Below are 17,871 nucleotides of genomic sequence, written 5' to 3' on the forward strand. Positions count from 1 at the left end.
TGTTTGCAGAAATTTAACAGATATTAATAATCAACTTGTTGATTTCAGAAAACAATTATACAAATTAAATGAAGAAGACAGAAGTAAAAACTTGTGAACCAAAGTGAACCAAATCAGGCATATAAAGCATAAATGAACAAATTAATAAACCATAGTGTTAACAAACATAATGACGGCTAAATGAGATAAAAACAGTAAAATGTTTACAAAAGCTTTCTTATTTTTCGAAGTTAATATTGTTTTTTGATATGTTGAACTGCCGCCTTCAAAATTCAAAGCAATGTTTAATTCCCTCATGTTTTCATTTATTAATAAATTGTATTTTTTTTTTACTTTTATCTACCTATCAATTCTATCTACTTGTTATTCTTTGTGTGTGTGTGTGAATATATATATATATTTACCTTGTTACGTGTACTGCATCAGCCTAGCCGAGACTTGTCATTTGCACTTATATTTTGCTGCTCTTTAGTTAGTTTTGACCGCTATTATTGTCCTTATCTGTAAGTCGCTTTGGATAAAAGCGTCTGCTAAATGTCTAATTGTAAATGTAAATGTGTACCCGGCTCCTCCCATTGAACTGATGACGCCATGAGAAGGTGTGGCCTAATCGCTTCCAAAGCGATCAGTAGCACCTCCCTCCCTGTCACCTTTGATGCTGAGTGTGGAGCAGGAACTTCCCAGGTAGGAAAAACAAAGCGTAAATAGTCAATAGGGATATTTTGACTACTAACAGACGCTTTCTTACCGACGTTGTTCAAAATATTTTGAATAGAAAACATTAATTCAAGTTCTTAAGTATTTTAATTAAGCTTTTATTTGCTGTGAAGTTGATACGAACAGTTTGGGGTGTTGTATTTACACTGCATTATAGAAATGTTGATGATTCAACCGTTTCAATTCCATAAAATACCACATAATGTTAAAAAAATAAACACTTTAGGAAGAGTTTCTGGTTTACATTATCATTTATTTATGACTGTTTCCTCTATTATTATCCTCAGACCAGGAAGCAGCCTGTTTTATTCCAAGAAAACACTTTCCAGCAATATTAAACATAATGGTTGGGAAATATTTGCATTAAGAAGGTCAGAGCCACCTACTGTATGTCTTAGTTACCTGTGCTCTTTAAAACCGGTTTAGCTAATTGTAAGGGGTGAAGTCACTGGGCCACTGAGGAGTCTTGAATGACTGCTGGAATGTGGGAGAAACACTGAGACATTGTTATGTTGGCCGTGTCCATAAAAGAAGCTCCTCGACAACAATAGAAATGCCCAAAGGAAGAAATGAATGATGTGTTGTTTGGATAAGAAACAGGGAAGAAATCCAAGCTCTTACAGTCCGGGAGATATTAGATATTGTGAATGAAAACACCTGCCAGCTATGTGTCATGAATTTCAGGGTGAGTTTACACAATTGTGACCTGTTTTAACATGTTTTTTGTCCATAGGAAGATTTCTAAGGAAGAACAATAAATCAACTGACGATTCCGCCCTTGAAGGATCTTCAGCCTCAGTACACCCTACATGTGACACACACAAGGGTTGATCATCTTTTGATGGATATTCAAACCCAAGAGGTGTGACTCTAAAGAAAATCCAGGCTAGACTAGAGCATTGGACATTTCGACTGGGAAGGATGCAAATGAACAGCTTTTGACGATCAGGACGGTTACCTGGAGTCCTGCTCAGCCGTGAAACTTAAGGGACGGACCAATGTTTCCATCCAGGAAGGAGAACCTACCCTCTCCCATCCTGGAGGATTCTTTCTTCCCCTTTTCTTCATCACACTCTTCCTCCGGTCACCGGTTAATGGCTCCTACAATGGGAGTAGATGATCTTCTCGCCTCACCTCAGGATGACAGCAGTCCTACATTGCTGGAAAAGGACCTGATCTTGGCTGCTGAGGTGGGCCAAGCTTTGCTGGAGAAAAACGAGGAGCTGGCCGCTCAGATAGAGCAGATGGAAATGGAGACGGAGGTATGGATGAGAATGAGTGGTCAGAAGTGATGGAGTCTCTCAATGCCTGTTCACGCCGAGGACGATAACTCAGAATTTTTTTTTTCAAACCGATAACAAAACAGTTAACAGCCAGTTGGAATCCACCCCACTTTAACAAGCTCAAGCATTTAAAACAGCAGACAGCATACAATAACTGCAGTGCATGCTTATAATAAACAGAACATTATCGTCTGCTGGTGTGTGCGCTAATATAGTTATCTGTTTTAGTTATCGTTATCGTTCTTGGTGTGAACGGACCTTAACTCAGTAAAGTAACATGTTTATGTTTACAAACAATCTTTAATAAAAATATTCTTTATTGTCCAGCAGATAAATTTGCATACACAATACGTTGTTAATTCTTTAAATCTTTATAAAAAGAATAAGAAGAGTAAATAATAACGGCATATAAAACATCTATCACAATAAAAAATGTGCCAAAATGTGCCAATTTTATTTTAAAACCTTGTTTTTTTACTATTGTAATGGAAGAAAGATTTAAAAGGTTTTTATAGATTAGATTTACACCCCCATTCATTTGTTTAATACTTAAGATATTCAGTAAGGACACATTAAATTGGTCTAAAATTACAGTTTTTATTTCAAAGAAATGCTGTTCTTTTGAACTTCCTATGCATCAAATAATCCTGAAAAATATATATGATTTGCACAAAAAATATTTACGTTTGAATGGTAGAGTAAAAACAATTCCTAACAAGCTTAAAACTACACACTGGTACTCTTCTACTAGAGGACTTGTACTTAAGAAATAAGCATAAAAAGGAAAATGCTCAAGTATTATTGACTTTGAGTGTTTATATCTCTTGCATATTGAAATGTTGCATATGATGCTGCAACAGTAATATTTTATGGTGGCTCTTCATTTAGAGAGGGTTGTATCAATGGTCTCAAAATAGTGCTAAAAACCTGAATGATAGAACCTGTAATAAAGGTTACTTTATACACCACCTTAAAGAACCTCAAAATAAACATTTCACCATAAAAAGACCCAATACCATTCTAAATAAAATAGGGCTGTAGCTATCGAATATTTTTGTAATCTAGTATTCTACCAAAAATATCCATCGATTAATCGATTAATCGGATAAAATGTGTTTTTGCTTAAAGTGCAATATTAATTATGCAAGAGAAAATAAGACTCCTAGGTAGAAAAAAATATTTTTATTTTTTAAATGCATAGAATTCAATGCATACATCAAAAATTAAACATTTAATTATTACCCATTGTTTCTCTGTCTGTACTTGTACTGTGAACAATGACAATAAAGTTGACAGATGAATTAAGTGCATTTAAGTGCCATTCAGTTGGGGTTTTAAATAAAGCATTTTCTGGGATGCACATTAAACATTAAACACATCAAACATTAATTTAATTAATCTTTTAATTATTGAAAATTAACTTAACTTTTTGGTAAACAAAGGGGATTTACTATTAAAAATAAAACATGGAAGAAATGTTGTGTGATTAAACCTTAAAAAAAAAATAATGTTGGTTTTTTTTTTTTTTAGTAGTAGGCTATGTACATTCTGCTGAACAGGAATAGTCTTTAACCGGACTTTTATTTTGACGGGTTGACGTACCTTTACAGTTCTGTGTATGTGATGTGATGCTAGTTTTACTCAAATCAAACGGTCAAATGCTCATGAAGTGACTGTCAGAGCAGTTCTGGAGATGTTGTTCATGTGTTCACGTCCTTATTTAGTGAGACAGCAAACGCTGAAATCACCGGAGCGTCACGCGCGCTTCCTGTGTTTAATGAATGAAGACGCGCTTCTGCTCCATTCATTAACACAGACACGCAGAACATGCAGGATTCATATTTAAATAGACTGTTCGGGCTTAATATTTTCAGATGTTAGTCCATGATTTGGTGTAAGTGCAATGACCTATTTTTGATTAATTCATTCAAAATTAGGCAAATTCCGTGCCATTCCGCGTTAAACTGTAAATTCCGTTTTTATGACTGGATTCCGGGATTCCATCCGCGATGCAGAAAACGCGGATGGAATCCCGATTAAATCATAGGGCCCTAGTTGTGGTATGCCAGCTCTATCTTGCAATGGACACACGCCACGACGTTCTTTTTACGTTTGCCCGCGCCCTCAAATCAAAACACTGCTGACTCCTTGCAGAATGTGATTTCGAACGCAGCGCTTGTGTCTCCTTCCGCTTTCTGGTTGACGTAAACGCGTTGTCACATAAAAAAAATAATTGCGAAAGAACCTGACGTGAGATTTAAAGTAAATTAAAAGAGGCTTCGAGGCAGAGGAATTTGCCTCGGTCATTTGTTGTAATCAAGTTACTCGAGGAATCGTTTCAGCCCTAAAATCAAACCTATTAACAGCATTAGAACTCTTTTAAGTGTGTGAATTACAGGCAAAGTCTGTTCTGTACAACAGGTTGTGCAGCAGGAGAAACACGTGCTGCAGCGACGTCTGGAGGTGCGCGACCTCGAGGCCAGTCAGCGGGACGCAGAACTGCAGGCGGACATCACAGCGTTGCGTGCGCAGTTGGAACAAAAACACATTCAGAGTCGTGGCCGGCGTCATGAAGAAAGTGAGCAGCTGACTCAGCTATCTAACCACAACCAAAAACTTGTGGAACAGCTGGCAGAGGTGACCAATCAGAAGACCCCAGTTTCCTATTTTTAACAACTTCTTGCAAATCTTGTCAGAGGCATCCAGGGTTATGTGGGTAGACATGTTTTGTGATGTAGTAACATGAATACAGTTAGATACAGGGCTGGACTGTAGATCAGCTGGTTTAGGTATCCATCTGATGTCAGAAGCAGTCCTAGATATAATGTTTGACTACATCTAAACCTTTCTCTCTCCTTTTCTTCTTCCAGGCAGTGGCTATGGAGCATACTTTGCGTACTGAGCTTCGTTCTATAAGAGAAGAAATGGAGGATACAAGTTTTAGCAAATCCATAAGCTCTGCTAGACTGGACAGTCTGCAAGCAGAGGTATAGACACAAAATGAGTGATCAAACTGGAATTAAACCAATATATCGTCCAGGCTGATATTTTGACATGGTCAACTGTTGATTCACTGTTTTTGTGTTATTTTTCACTACATAACAGAACAGGGTTTTGAAAGAGCGCTGTACACATATGGATGAACGACTGAGGTCAGCTCAAGAAGACAACCTCCGGCTGAGATCTGAGAGGGATGGATTGAAAGAGAGGGTGATCGAGCTACAGACCAGTCTGAAAGATAAAGAAACAGAGGTGAGGAGTATGTGCCAGATGATAGAATTTGGGAAGGAATGTTTTTAGAAGATGGGGAGCAAGTGTGAAACTCTATATAGGATAGATGTCTGATATAAATAATGCATACAATTAGAATTTACACCCTAGATTTAACATAAGAATTAATTTGTAGCATTTAGTAACGTGAAGCAGCACCAAATGCTCAACCTTATCTACAAACTCCCACTACTAGTGCTGTTGGGAAGTCCATTTCACACAAGAGTCCACCACAAAGAATGAAGCACTAGTAAACAGTCTAATTTAATATTATAAAATATATATAACTTTCTATTAATCAATCCCTGAAAAAAATGCATCAGTGTTCCACATACATTTTAAGCAATATAACTGTTAATAATGTTCTTTTTTTAATCACTTAACCCAATAAAATGCATTGAAAAACATAAAACAGTAATTAAATTAATCAAAAGAGTCCGTAAAGATATTTGTTACAAAATATTATATTTTAAATCATTGCTTTTGAACTTTATTAATCAAAAAAAAAAAAAACTTGATGAAATGTACAACAATTCTAAATAATAAGAAGCATAATTGTTTTTTTAACAGAGAGAATAATAAGAATAATGTTTCTTTAGCACCAAATCAAATAAATGCAGCCTTGCTGAGCATAAGCCTCTTTCAAAAACATCAAACAATTTTACCAATATAAAAATACAAAATATATATTTTAAAGCAAAATGGAGGGTTCTGTTCTGAGAGGCATTGTGGGCAGATATGCACACTTTGAGAATCCACTAATTAAAGTGTACCATATGGCCACCATGACATACGATCTTCAGCATGCTGTGATTTGAGGCAAACTAAGTCTCCTGCATACCACTGCTCCTAAATTGTATGAGAATTGGGAATTGGGCAGCCTAAGTTTCAAGTTCAGATTTTGCTGGTCAGAGTCCATCCACAACCAGAGAGTTTCAGTCTGGCTGTCTCTGGCTCTTTCACAGCTGGAACAGGAGCACACCACAGTGTTTCAGCTGCGCACAGTAAACCATACCCTGCAGCAAAGGGTTGAAGCCCTGGGAGAAGAGGCCAATCTGGGGGAGACTACCTGTTTCCCTTTGTCACTTCAGAGTGAGATCCAACAGTCCCAGGTAGCGCTCAACCCCTGTTTAAAAAACGTAAATAGATAGGTGTGCATGCTTCAACTTAGCTTGTAGCAAATGTTTACAGCACTGCAAGCAATGTATATTGACTATCAAAAGTCTTTGGGTTTTATGTAAATAAGTGTTTGATTTTCTCCTCACCCAGTTTTTCTCTTCATCACACTTTCTATTTCTGCTGACTGGTTGTTTTCATTTTGATCTCCAACAGGCCAAGGAAACCATTTTGGCCCATTCAGCCATTTTGCAAGAAAAAGAAGAAGAAATTCAGAGGTTACAGAAAGAGGTTAGATAAATAATACGAGGACATCACAATAGCATGCATATAGATTGAGTATCTTCATCTAAGGTGATACGTGTTGTTTTGTTCTTTCATCAGCTACAGTCTAGAGAAACTGAATTAGAAGAGCTGAGGGAGCAGGTGAAGCCATTTCATAACAGTCCTGGTAAACCTTCTTACAGGTGAGAACTGGATCAAAAGGCTTTACAACTTTTTCGTTCTCTTTGTGTCATATTTAATGCTGGAGATAAAGTGATAAGCTAATGATGCATGATGAATGGGGGATATTTTGTATAATAGTCTGAGTGTAGCTTGAAACGGTCTATTTTTTTTTTTTGACCCAATCTTTTTCTTCCTTATCACCCATAGTGCCTTGGAAGAGGAGATCATTTTGGCCCGACAAGAACGTGATGCACTCAACCAGCAGCTTCTGAACACTATCAGACACAAAGTGGCACTCTCTCAGGAAGTTGAGTCTTGGCAGGTTGGTAACTTGTAATGAATTTCTAATCCAGTAATGCCAATTGGATTTTGTTATTATAGTGGTACGCCCTAGAAACCACCGACTATGTTTTGCACAGGAAGTACTACTTACATTTTTTCATAAAATATATATATATACCATGCATTGTACAGAGAGCCATCTTTGACATCCTTCTTGTATTCAGAAACACAGTTCACAGAAACACAGCCCTCATTACTTTTTTTTTTTGCAAGGCTAGTTCAGTTGTTTGGAGCTCCTTAGGGGATAGTCTTAGGACCATTTCAGTTTCTGCAGTGACAAACTGTATTGAACATACACAATATAGTTGTAAATGATAGTTAGCCTCCACTATGCATTGCACATATTGATAAAATAAATCTAGTTTGGCTCTTCTTTTACTTTCACTGGCCAACAAATTTCTGTTCCAGGAGGACATGCGTCTGGTGATCTGTCATCAGGTTCAACTCCAACAACAAGAGAAGGAAAAGGAAAATAACAAGGAACAAACAGGCTTTCAAAGAGGCACTCGCGCCACCAAATCACTGCGTGTACGTGGGGAAGATGGAAGGAAAGGGTTTTTCTCTTCTCTGTTTGGGGGAGACTGACTTGACGAAAAATAAGAAGGGACAAGAAGGGAAGAGAATATAGTAACAAAAGATTTCTCACTTTTGTCTGCAAGTGGCAAATCATCTTTAAAATCATCCAAATGTGTAAATAGAAAGAAAATATAAAGAAATTATATGTACTCCATAGTGGCACTGTTGCATATTTATGTTTTTCAATATTTATTTGCAACTTCAAAATCATACCTAAAAATAAATGTATAACATTTACTTTTTTCTTGGCTCTTTTATATGAAGGCAGTGTTGGGGAGTAACTAGTTACATGTAACGGCGTTACATAATTTAATTACAAAATAAATGTAACAGTAATCAGTTACAGTTACTAAGAAAAAATGAGTAATTAAATTACAGTTACTTATGAAAATTGTAACGATTACAAAGAGGATTACATTTGAATATTTACACACATCCACATACAGCTTATACTTTCCCAAATTGCACTAAGACATATGGCCCATAATCTCCGACATTCGTAGAATCCAGTCATAAAAATGGAATTCAGCCTATAATGACGCAATATGCCACATTTTGGACGAATAAATCAAAAGTAGGTCAGTACACTTGAATCAAAACCCGATATGGACTGATGTCTGTGAATATTAAGCCGCAAAAAGACTGAATATGAATCCTGCACGTTCTGCGTGTCTGTGGAAATCAGGCGCTGACTGGACATTGGGAGAACCGGGACTATTCCCGGTGGCCTGGCAGACGATTTGGCCTTCTACTTTAATATTGTTATTGTATAATTGCAGGCCGAATATACTAAAGCGATTATTTCCGAATCCGCCATTCGATAATTAAATCTCTAATAAATCATGAATCGGTTAGTCGTGACTGGGAATGGTTGGGCTCGCGCGCTCTCCGCGCCTCCGCCGAACGGTTTGGATCAGACTCCGAGTAATCAATGCGAGAGAGAGAGAGACCGGAGTGAACTGTGTAAGCGCACAGCTGGAGCAGAGAAGCGACACTTCTGTTCAGGGTTTCAGGTGCAGGTCAGTTTCATCTGTAAATATGCTAATGTAGTTTTGTCTTTGTTTACTTAGTCAAGCAGCAGCAGCACATTGCTCGCAATCACTCAAAATACTGTATAAACGACGTCATTATTATCTATTGTAATGTTACAGTAGTAAGTTAGCAGACAAATCATCATATTTTATCATAGGTTTAGGGGGAGCTAGTGGATACAAAAACACAACCCTTAGGAAAATTAATATAGCCTATGGTATGGCACTAACCGTGGTTTAATTATGGAATTTGTAGTAAAAATAAATACAAGTGGTAATTAATTTGCCAAAAAAACAAAATTGCACTTACAAAACATGGTAAAAGTCAAATAAAAATCTTCAGTATTAAAGTCATGAGAGAGATGGATGGATAATGGAAGTGAAGGTGCAGTTCAGGAGAGAACTCTTAATTACGTTGCAAGTCCCCCAACCTAAGGATTCAAATCTTTTTGATGTCAGGTCCAAAAAAAAAAAATAGGGTTGTCCATGTTTCAGAATGGGTTGTGGGTGTATGAGTGTGAGATTTCCCAGCCTATTTTTTTCCCCAGTACGCCCCTCATGGAAATTAATCTCTAGAACAGTCACTTCATGAGCATTTTTTACTTATTTTGAGAAACTATCATCATATCATATACAAAGAGACAGCAGTGTTTCAAAAAGACACCAATGTTTCAGGAGTTTAGTACACAAAATAGTACACATGCTTATTAGATAACCGTATTTGAGTTGATGTATATGCTTTTATTTTTTTATTAACTATTTTTCTCCAAACCATTGTTAGATGCAGTTAGATGCCTGTAGTTATGCAAAGATTTGGTTTCAAAAACAGTATCTATAAACTATTTATTTTGATTTTAAATCTGCTTTGAACTTCAGACCAATCTCTAAGTAAAGTCTGATTGTGTGGTGGATGTGTTCAAATGTGATCATCTTAATTTAAGTGATGAAGGATGGTGAAAGTCTGACAGTATTGAGCACTACTGTAAGGTTAAACCTGCATGGTGTAAAATGGTTGAAGATGATTAACAGTTGCAAATTAACATTCATTAGAAATTTATAAAAGTAATCAAAATGTACTCAAAAGTAATTAGTTACATTACTTTATTAAAGTAATTAAAAAAGTTACACTACTATTACATTTTAAATAGGGTAACTTGTAATCTGTAACCTATTACATTTCCAAAGTAACCTTCCCAACACTGTATGAAGGGTTAATCATTCTTAAACCATAAAACAAACAACCTGTTTCACTAGCACTATTAAAGGTAAGCATTTTGCAGCATTACAGTCAGTAACATTTCAAGTAAACAAAACCATCTCACTCTCAGGCTGTCAATATTTTTAAATGACAAGACAGACTTGTGCCCCAATATACATATAACCCAGGATAATAATAATAATAATACAATTTTACTAGATATTGTAGCACCATTTTAAAATAGAAACTGTTTAGAAAGTGCTTTACAGAAAACAAGTACAAACACATTCATATACAAATGGTAGGAAGACGTGAAAATATAACCGGCACAGTAAAACTGATGTTTCGTGAAAGATACATGTAGATTATTTATATCTTTTGTGCTAGTGTGTCAGTAGTAAATATGACTTTTAGATGTCTAAATATTCTTTTTACAAATACTGTAATAATTCAGAACAAAAATTCTTTGAATCTGTTAAAAAACTAAAACAAGAATTCTATGAAAAGAACTGTGGGAACTGCATTATACTGTGAAATTTGTCAAAAGATGCTGTAAAGAAAGGATGTTTAAAAAAATAATTCCATTAGTCAATTTCTTAAAACAGATTTTTACAGTCTCGGATCCCAGTTTGTGTAAATTATGGTATGGCAATTTTGGTATGTATTTTGCATGACATAGAACACACTTTAGAATACTATGGAATACAATTTCAACTGTCCAATATTTCAGGTCAATCAGGTATTGCACTGCATTTTAATTTACTTCATGTAGCACCTGGAGTCCATCATCGAAATGTCTGAATGGCCATTTATTGCCTAGATGCATCACAGTGACAGAATGTGCAGCTCAAACTTATTCCTGAAGTAGGCTCACCTTCCATAGTTCAAAATGGGTTCAACATTACCGGCTAATAGTGCCTCAACTGGGCACTCGGCAACAAGATGGCCAATAACCATCAATGTTTAGGTCCAAAGTTCCTTATATTCTACCATACAGAACTCAGTCTTAGAGTCAGATTTTTGTGTAAAGAGCATAATATCTTGAAGATCCAAGAGTTCCTTATGCAGGAGAAAACTATAAGTGCTTTTAAGATGAATGGGTATGTTAACAGATAGTTCTCTCCAGGTATAACCGACCCAGATTAGGTTTCTATACCAGTACCTTCTCAAGTGTTATTCCTTGATGTTACGGATGTTCTAATCTTCAGCATCACCAAATTTAACAGTTTTGCATGCCTCAAGTGAAAGGTGGATACTTTTTGCTTGAATTTGCTTGCAGACTCCACCTTTCAAAGTAGGTTCAGGATATGTATCTCCTCTTTAAGAGCCTTCATAGTTTAGATAGTAGAGCTTTGGAAGTTCATAAATACTTTTATCTTGGTTCATAGCCACTGTCTGAGGAGAAATCAGGTAAGAAGTCAACCTCCTCCTCAGCAGGCACTTCTCTTTCACAGCCATTGCCAGAAGAACAGGAAAGTGTTTCTTCTGCATAATATCTAATCATCTCTAAGTTTACAAACGTGTTCATAATAACAGTTTGTAGTATTTTGGATGATCTCAAATAGTTTAAAGTACAAGTACTGGAAGATCCAGATTCAGATTCGCTACCTGGATGTATATTTTCCTCATGCTCTTCAGATATAAAATTTTTAGATATTACATTTTCAACATCTTCACTATCCTCCAAATCATTAGTTAGTGTGTTTTTATAACACTGATTTGATGTATCTGCCTCCACAGCTTGCTCTGGAGGGATAACATTGGTGTAGGATGTTGGTTCATAGAACAGATAGTCGTCTGTGTTCTTTACTGTTTTTGGCGGGGCCACTGTAACTTTTTGGTATTCCTCAGGGATCAGTTTTAGGACCCATTTACATCCTGGAAAAACGATCTGTAAAGGAAAAAAATTACACTCTATAATCGTAAAGGATGGTGAACCTCTACCATGCATTGCATTTATTTATTTGGAATCATTTTACAACAAAGGTTCCATTAATTAACTTTATTTAAAGCATTAACTAACATTCAAAATGAACAGTTGTATTTTTATCAATACAACTGTTCATTGTTAGTTCATGTTAGCTCATGTTTTAAATTCACTTTTGTGAATATATTTTGTATCTAATTCATTGAAATTCAGATTTTTTTAGTTGGACTTGAGGCCTATATACACATAATAAATGTATACTGTATATAAAAATATTAAACATCTTGCAAGGGTATAATGTTTAAAAAAAAATCAAGGAATGTCCAAAGAATTATTTCAGCACAACAACTGATAAATGAAACTAAAATTCTAAAGTAAAATAAGGACATGCACATGATCTTCGTAGTATTGAAGTACATACCAAAGGTTCTGGAATGTGGGGATTCTTGTTTTTATGCCTCATGTGGTAAAAATAACCAAAAGTAAACAAAATCCCAGCTGAAATAATTAGCAGTGTAGCCACAATCCACACCATTGGCATAAAGCTTCTAGTAGAATCTATAAAAACATTTAGACACATTAACATAAAGTACAATTGTAATAAAGTTGCTTTTTTTTTTTTAAGTTATGCTCTCCAAGGCAGCATTTATTTGGTCAGAAATACAGTAAAAAAAGTAACATTTTCAAAAACAATTAGTTTAAAATAACTGTTTTCTGTTTTAAAATGTCATTTGTTCCTTTGATGCGAAGCTGAATTTTCAGCATCATTACTTCAGTCTTTAGTGTCACATGATCCTTCAGAAATCATAATTGCTGCTCAAGAAACATTTCTTATTATTTGATCATTTTTTATAAATGCGAGAAACAGTGCTGCTTTCTAGTTTTGTAGAAATTTTAATATATTTTCTTGAGGATTTTTCAATGAATAGAAAGCTCAAAAGAGCATTTACTGTATTTGAAATAATAATCATTTTTTACTCTCACTTTTGATCAATTTAATGCATCCTTGTTGAATAAAAGTATTAATCTCTCTCTCTCTCTCTCTCTCTCTCTCTCTCTCTCTCTAGATATGCACACTCTAAACACTATACAAATAATATGATATACATTACCTAATACAAATATACATTTGGTGGTGTTGAAGTTGTTGTTCTTCAAGACTTGTTGATGACTGGCAGAAACACTAACACAGTAGTTCTTGCCAGATGGCACATCATGGAAAATGTAGGGAGATTCTGAGGTTGATATCAGTGCTATAAACTACAATAACAATAATAATGACATAAAAAAAAAGAATCAACACATTTTAAATAATGCATTCATGAATGTAAAAATTTCATTCCAAAAATCAGTGATTGTACAAGACAAAAATGTTATGCATTTACCGTTGATTCCCCTGCAGGACTGTACTCTAAAAGGTATAGCAGGTATTCCAGTGGTTTGATCTCTGGTTTTAAGTCCAGCCAATGACTAAAATCTATTTTAATGGACTTTTGTTCAGTTGAGATTTTTACATCTGGGGAACTCAGGCGTGCTACAGAATAATCCAACAGAAAGTCAAACAACCAGAGCATTATTTAGCATTTCTGACAAAAACAATTTACGACATTAATTCTGGAAGTCTTATATACATAATATATTTGAACTTACTGTCTCCATATGGCTGGAAAGACATTGAAGTAGTTGTCCAGTTGGAGCTCATATTTTTAAATGTTGTCTTGACCCTCACAAAATAATTCCATTGAATCTCAGGTTGCATATTGAAGCTCAGTTCACATTTCAGTATTTTTATGTTAGTGCAGTTTGGAAAGCGATTCCACTTTCGTCCAGACCTGCCCGAAAAAAAACATCATCATGAGTACATTAAACATAATTGCTTAAAGGGATAGTTCACCCAAAACTGAAAATTATGTCCTTAATATACCCTCATGTCGTTCCAAACCAGTAAGACCTCCATTTATCTTCGAAACACAGTTTAAGATATTTTAGATTTAGTCAGAGAGCTTTCTGTCCCTCCATTGAAGCTGTGTGTACGGTATACTGTCCATGTCCAGAAAGGTATAAGAAAAACATCTTCAAAGTAGTCCATGTGACATCAGAGGGTCAGTTAGAATTTTTTGAAGCATCGAAAATACATTTTGGTCCAAAAATAGCAAAAACTACAACTTTATTCCACATTGTCTTCTCTTCCGTGTCTGTTGTGAGAGAGAGTTCAAAACAAAGCAGTTTGTGATATCCGGTTCGCAAACGAATCATTCGATGTAACCGGATCTTTTTGAAACTGTTCACCAAATCGAACTGAATCGTTTTAAATGGTTCGCATCTCTAATACGCATTAATCCACAAATGACTTAAGCTGTTAACTTTTTTTAATGTGGCTGACACTCCCTCTGAGTTCAAACAAACCAATATCCCGGAGTAATTCATGTACTCAAACAGTGCACTGACTGAACTGCTGTGAAGAGAGAACTGAAGATGAACACCGAGCCGAGCCAGATAATGATTCGTTCACGAGTCAAAAACCGGTTGCATCAGTTTTCAGATCACCAGGAGTTCTTTCTGACAGTTCGATTCAATAAACCGGTTGAAGAAAACGGTTCACCGGTTCCTTTGCGCTCGACGTAATGGCATCATTGGCGATGACTGCAAGCCTTCGGTTTACCTGGGCTCATAACATTAACACAGAATCAGTTCGGTTCAGACGCTCTGTGTGTCGGTTTGCTTCACGCTGTCTAAGATGTATTTTCGATGCTTCAAAAAATTCTAGCTGACCCTCTGATGTCACATGGACTACTTTGAGGATGTTTTTCTTACCTTTCTGGACATGGACAGTATACCGTACACACAGCTTCAATGGAGGGACTGAGAGCTCTCGGACTAAATCTAAAATATCTTAAACTGTGTTCCGAAGATGAACGGAGGTCTTACTGGTTTGGAACAACATGAGGGTAAGTTATTAATGACATAATTTTGCAAATTGGGCGAACTAACCCTTTAATAAAAAAGTTGTATTTATTTATTTATTTTTAAAGTCTGTATTTACATTTCCTGTGCAGTTATAAACTCCAAGGTATATCTGCTGTCAGGAGGATTTCCTTTCCCAGGAAGCCATTCTGATGTAGCCTTAAAATCCAATAATCCCACAGTCAGGTTCTTTGGAGGAAAAATAATTGCTAAAAAAACAGAGAACTAATTTAATATATATGTATCAATGCCAAAAAACAGAGAACTAATTTAATATATATGAATCAATGCCAAAATACGCAAGCCAACACGTATTGATAATAATGGTGTCGAAAATAGTATTTATATATTTGTATTGTGAGGTTCAGAAGGAAGATTACCATTTGTGTTGCATATCTGCCCTACATCTAAGCAACTGTCAAATCATAGTTCAGATGCATAAAAAAAATGTACACTACCTAGGGATGGCGTCACACATATCTGGAGCAATGTGAAAACGCAGGCTAGGAAGTTGGTCATAGTGTCAATAAATCATGTCAAACCTTTAAAAAGGCTAGAAGTTTATCCTTAATTGCCCCTAAGGTTTGGAGAAATAAATGTATGAAGACAGCATTACATAAATAGAAATATGCAAAATAACACAATTAGTCTGGTGCAAACAATATTTGACTTAAAGGGCCAGAGCAAGATAACAGTTATATTATATTAGATATATATTATTAGAATCATTTCAATATCAAAATGAGAAATTTATTGAAATAAAACCATTAACGGGATAGTTCACCCAAAAATCAAAATTATGTCATTAATAACTCACCCTCATGTCGTTCCAAACCAGTAAGACCTCCTTTCATCTTCGGGACACAGTTTAAGATATTTTAGATTTAGTCCGAGAGCTCTCAGTCCCTCCATTGAAGCTGTGTGTACGGTATACTGTCCATGTCCAGAAAGGTAAGAAAAACATCATCAAAGTAGTCCATGTGACATCAGAGGGTCAGGTAGAATTTTTTGAAGCATCGAAAATACATTTTGGTCCAAAAATAGCAAAAACTACAACTTTATTCAGCATTGTCTTCTCTTTCATGTCTGTTGTGAGAGAGAGTTCAAAACAAAGCAGTTTGTCATATCCGGTTTGCGAACGAATCATTCGATGTAACCGGATCTTTTTGAACCAGTTCACCAAATCGAACTGAATCGTTTTAAACGGTTCAAGTCTCCAATACGCATTAATCCATAAATGACTTAAGCTGTTAACTTTTTTTAATGTGGCTGACACTCCCTCAGAGATCAAACAAACCAATATCCCGGAGTAATTCATGTACTCAAACAGTACACTGACTGAACTGCTGTGAAGAGAGAGATGAACACAGAGCCGAGCCAGATAATGACTCATTCATTAGTCAAGAACCGGTTGCATCAGTTTTCAGATCACCAGCAGTTCTTTCGGACAGTTCGATTCAATAAACCGGTTGAAGAAAACGGTTCACCGGTTCTTTTGCGCTCGACGTAATGGCGTCATTGACAATGATTGCCCTTGATTCAAGCCTTCGGTTTACTGGCTCGGCTCGGTGTTCATCTTCAGTTCTCTCTTCACATCAGTTCAGTCAGTGTACTGTTTGAGTACATGAATTACTCCGGGATATTGGTTTATTTTAACTCCGAGGGAGTGTCAGCCACATTAAAAAAGTTAACAGCTTAAGTCATTTGTGAATTAATGCGTATTGGAGATGCAAACTGTTTAAAACGATTCAGTTCGATTTGGTGAACTGGTTCAAAAAGATCCGGTTACATCGAATGATTCGTTCGCGAACCGGATATGACAAACTGCTTGGTTTTGAACTCTCTCTCACAACAGACACGGAAGAGAAGACAATGATGAATAAAGTCGTAGTTTTTGCTATTTTTGGACCAAAATGTATTTTCGATGCTTCAAAAAAATTCTAACTGACCCTCAGATGTCACATGGATTACTTTGATGATGTTTTTCTTACCTTTCTGGACATGGACAGTATACCGTACACACAGTTTCAATGGAGGGACTGAAAGCTCTCGGACTAATTCTAAAATATCTTAAACTGTGTTCCGAAGATGAACGGAGGTCTTACTGGTTTGGTACGACATGAGGGTGAGTTATTAATGACATAATTTAGATTTTTGGGTGAACTATCCCTTTAAGTGTTAATTTACTAATTATAGACGATTAAAGTCTTACTCACCTCGCTGGAGTCTTATTTTTCTATAAATAAAACAACAGTCCCGAAGATAGCAGATCCATCTTACACACCAGCAGCATACTTTAAACAAATAATCCAAGTCAAACACACCAGCTCTATCAAAGTTTCACTCTTTCACTGCGGAGAGTGTTGTCAGGGTATGTTAAACAATGCAAGGTATATTTGTGACTTTAGCCCCTCCCCTGTTACCTGAAACATGAAAACAGGTTGTTCCAGTCTCCAGGGTGGAATCTCACCTGTCGTCGTCATCTGTCTCCACCCAGCATGCATCTGTAACAAGCACAATTACTGATCAAAATAATTGTTGTTATGAAGCATATACTTAAGCAGAAACTTTATTATATGAAGAACAATTTTTTTTATATTGTTTTCAAATAAATATTGGGTGAACAAGCTTATTTGAAATGTCTTTTGCAAGTGAAAGTGCAATTGCACTAATAATAATATTAATAATAATAATAATAATTTACTCCATGTAATGCATTAACATTAAATTAAAGCTTCATACAGCTCTTTGCAAAAAGGAACAGCTGCCATGTTAAAGGTACTTGTTTGATCTTTACCAAATGGAAAGCATTAAAATATTCCTTATGTTTTTGTCATAACTAGGAACTTGTTATGAAAGGAACTTGTTGAACTACATGATTATTTTTTCTATATTTACTGTACATGTAAATACTTTTAGTTCCATTATTTAATGCTGTAATTCTGCCCAGATAAACCAGGGAAATAATACAGATATAGGCACATCTTTTTCTGTTTTATC

At 35.8% G+C, this 17,871-nt stretch overlaps 2 protein-coding genes across 4 annotated transcripts; one reads left to right on the forward strand and one right to left on the reverse strand.

Moving 5' to 3' along the window:
- The first annotated feature begins 598 nt into the window (after window positions 1–598).
- On the forward strand, window positions 599–7,988 carry LOC132134052 (BICD family-like cargo adapter 2). 2 transcript variants are annotated; one of them, XM_059546923.1, is made up of 10 exons: window positions 599–684; window positions 1,455–1,979; window positions 4,422–4,637; window positions 4,871–4,987; window positions 5,106–5,252; window positions 6,236–6,382; window positions 6,603–6,677; window positions 6,771–6,853; window positions 7,041–7,155; window positions 7,584–7,988. In XM_059546923.1, the coding sequence occupies exons 2-10, from the start codon at window positions 1,716–1,718 to the stop codon at window positions 7,758–7,760; spliced, it is 1,341 nt and encodes a 446-aa protein (XP_059402906.1). In that variant the 5' UTR covers window positions 599–684; window positions 1,455–1,715; the 3' UTR covers window positions 7,761–7,988. The 2 variants fall into 2 exon arrangements, with proteins under 2 accessions (XP_059402906.1, XP_059402904.1); XM_059546921.1 differs by having other exon boundaries at window positions 607–684; window positions 1,451–1,979.
- Window positions 7,989–10,664: 2,676 nt separating this feature from the next.
- On the reverse strand, window positions 10,665–17,376 carry LOC132129515 (interferon lambda receptor 1-like). Of its 2 annotated transcripts, XM_059541155.1 has the most exons (9): window positions 17,295–17,376; window positions 17,088–17,165; window positions 15,330–15,448; window positions 14,951–15,080; window positions 13,558–13,739; window positions 13,293–13,441; window positions 13,020–13,167; window positions 12,329–12,465; window positions 10,665–11,871 (listed from the first exon to the last, which is right to left on the reverse strand). In XM_059541155.1, the coding sequence occupies exons 3-9, from the start codon at window positions 15,388–15,390 to the stop codon at window positions 11,353–11,355; spliced, it is 1,326 nt and encodes a 441-aa protein (XP_059397138.1). In that variant the 5' UTR covers window positions 15,391–15,448; window positions 17,088–17,165; window positions 17,295–17,376; the 3' UTR covers window positions 10,665–11,352. The 2 variants fall into 2 exon arrangements, with proteins under 2 accessions (XP_059397138.1, XP_059397131.1); XM_059541148.1 differs by lacking the exon at window positions 17,295–17,376 and having other exon boundaries at window positions 17,088–17,219.
- Window positions 17,377–17,871: the final 495 nt, after the last annotated feature.

This window comes from Carassius carassius, chromosome 4 (assembly GCF_963082965.1).
Source record: "Carassius carassius chromosome 4, fCarCar2.1, whole genome shotgun sequence".
Taxonomy (NCBI): Eukaryota; Metazoa; Chordata; class Actinopteri; order Cypriniformes; family Cyprinidae; genus Carassius; species Carassius carassius.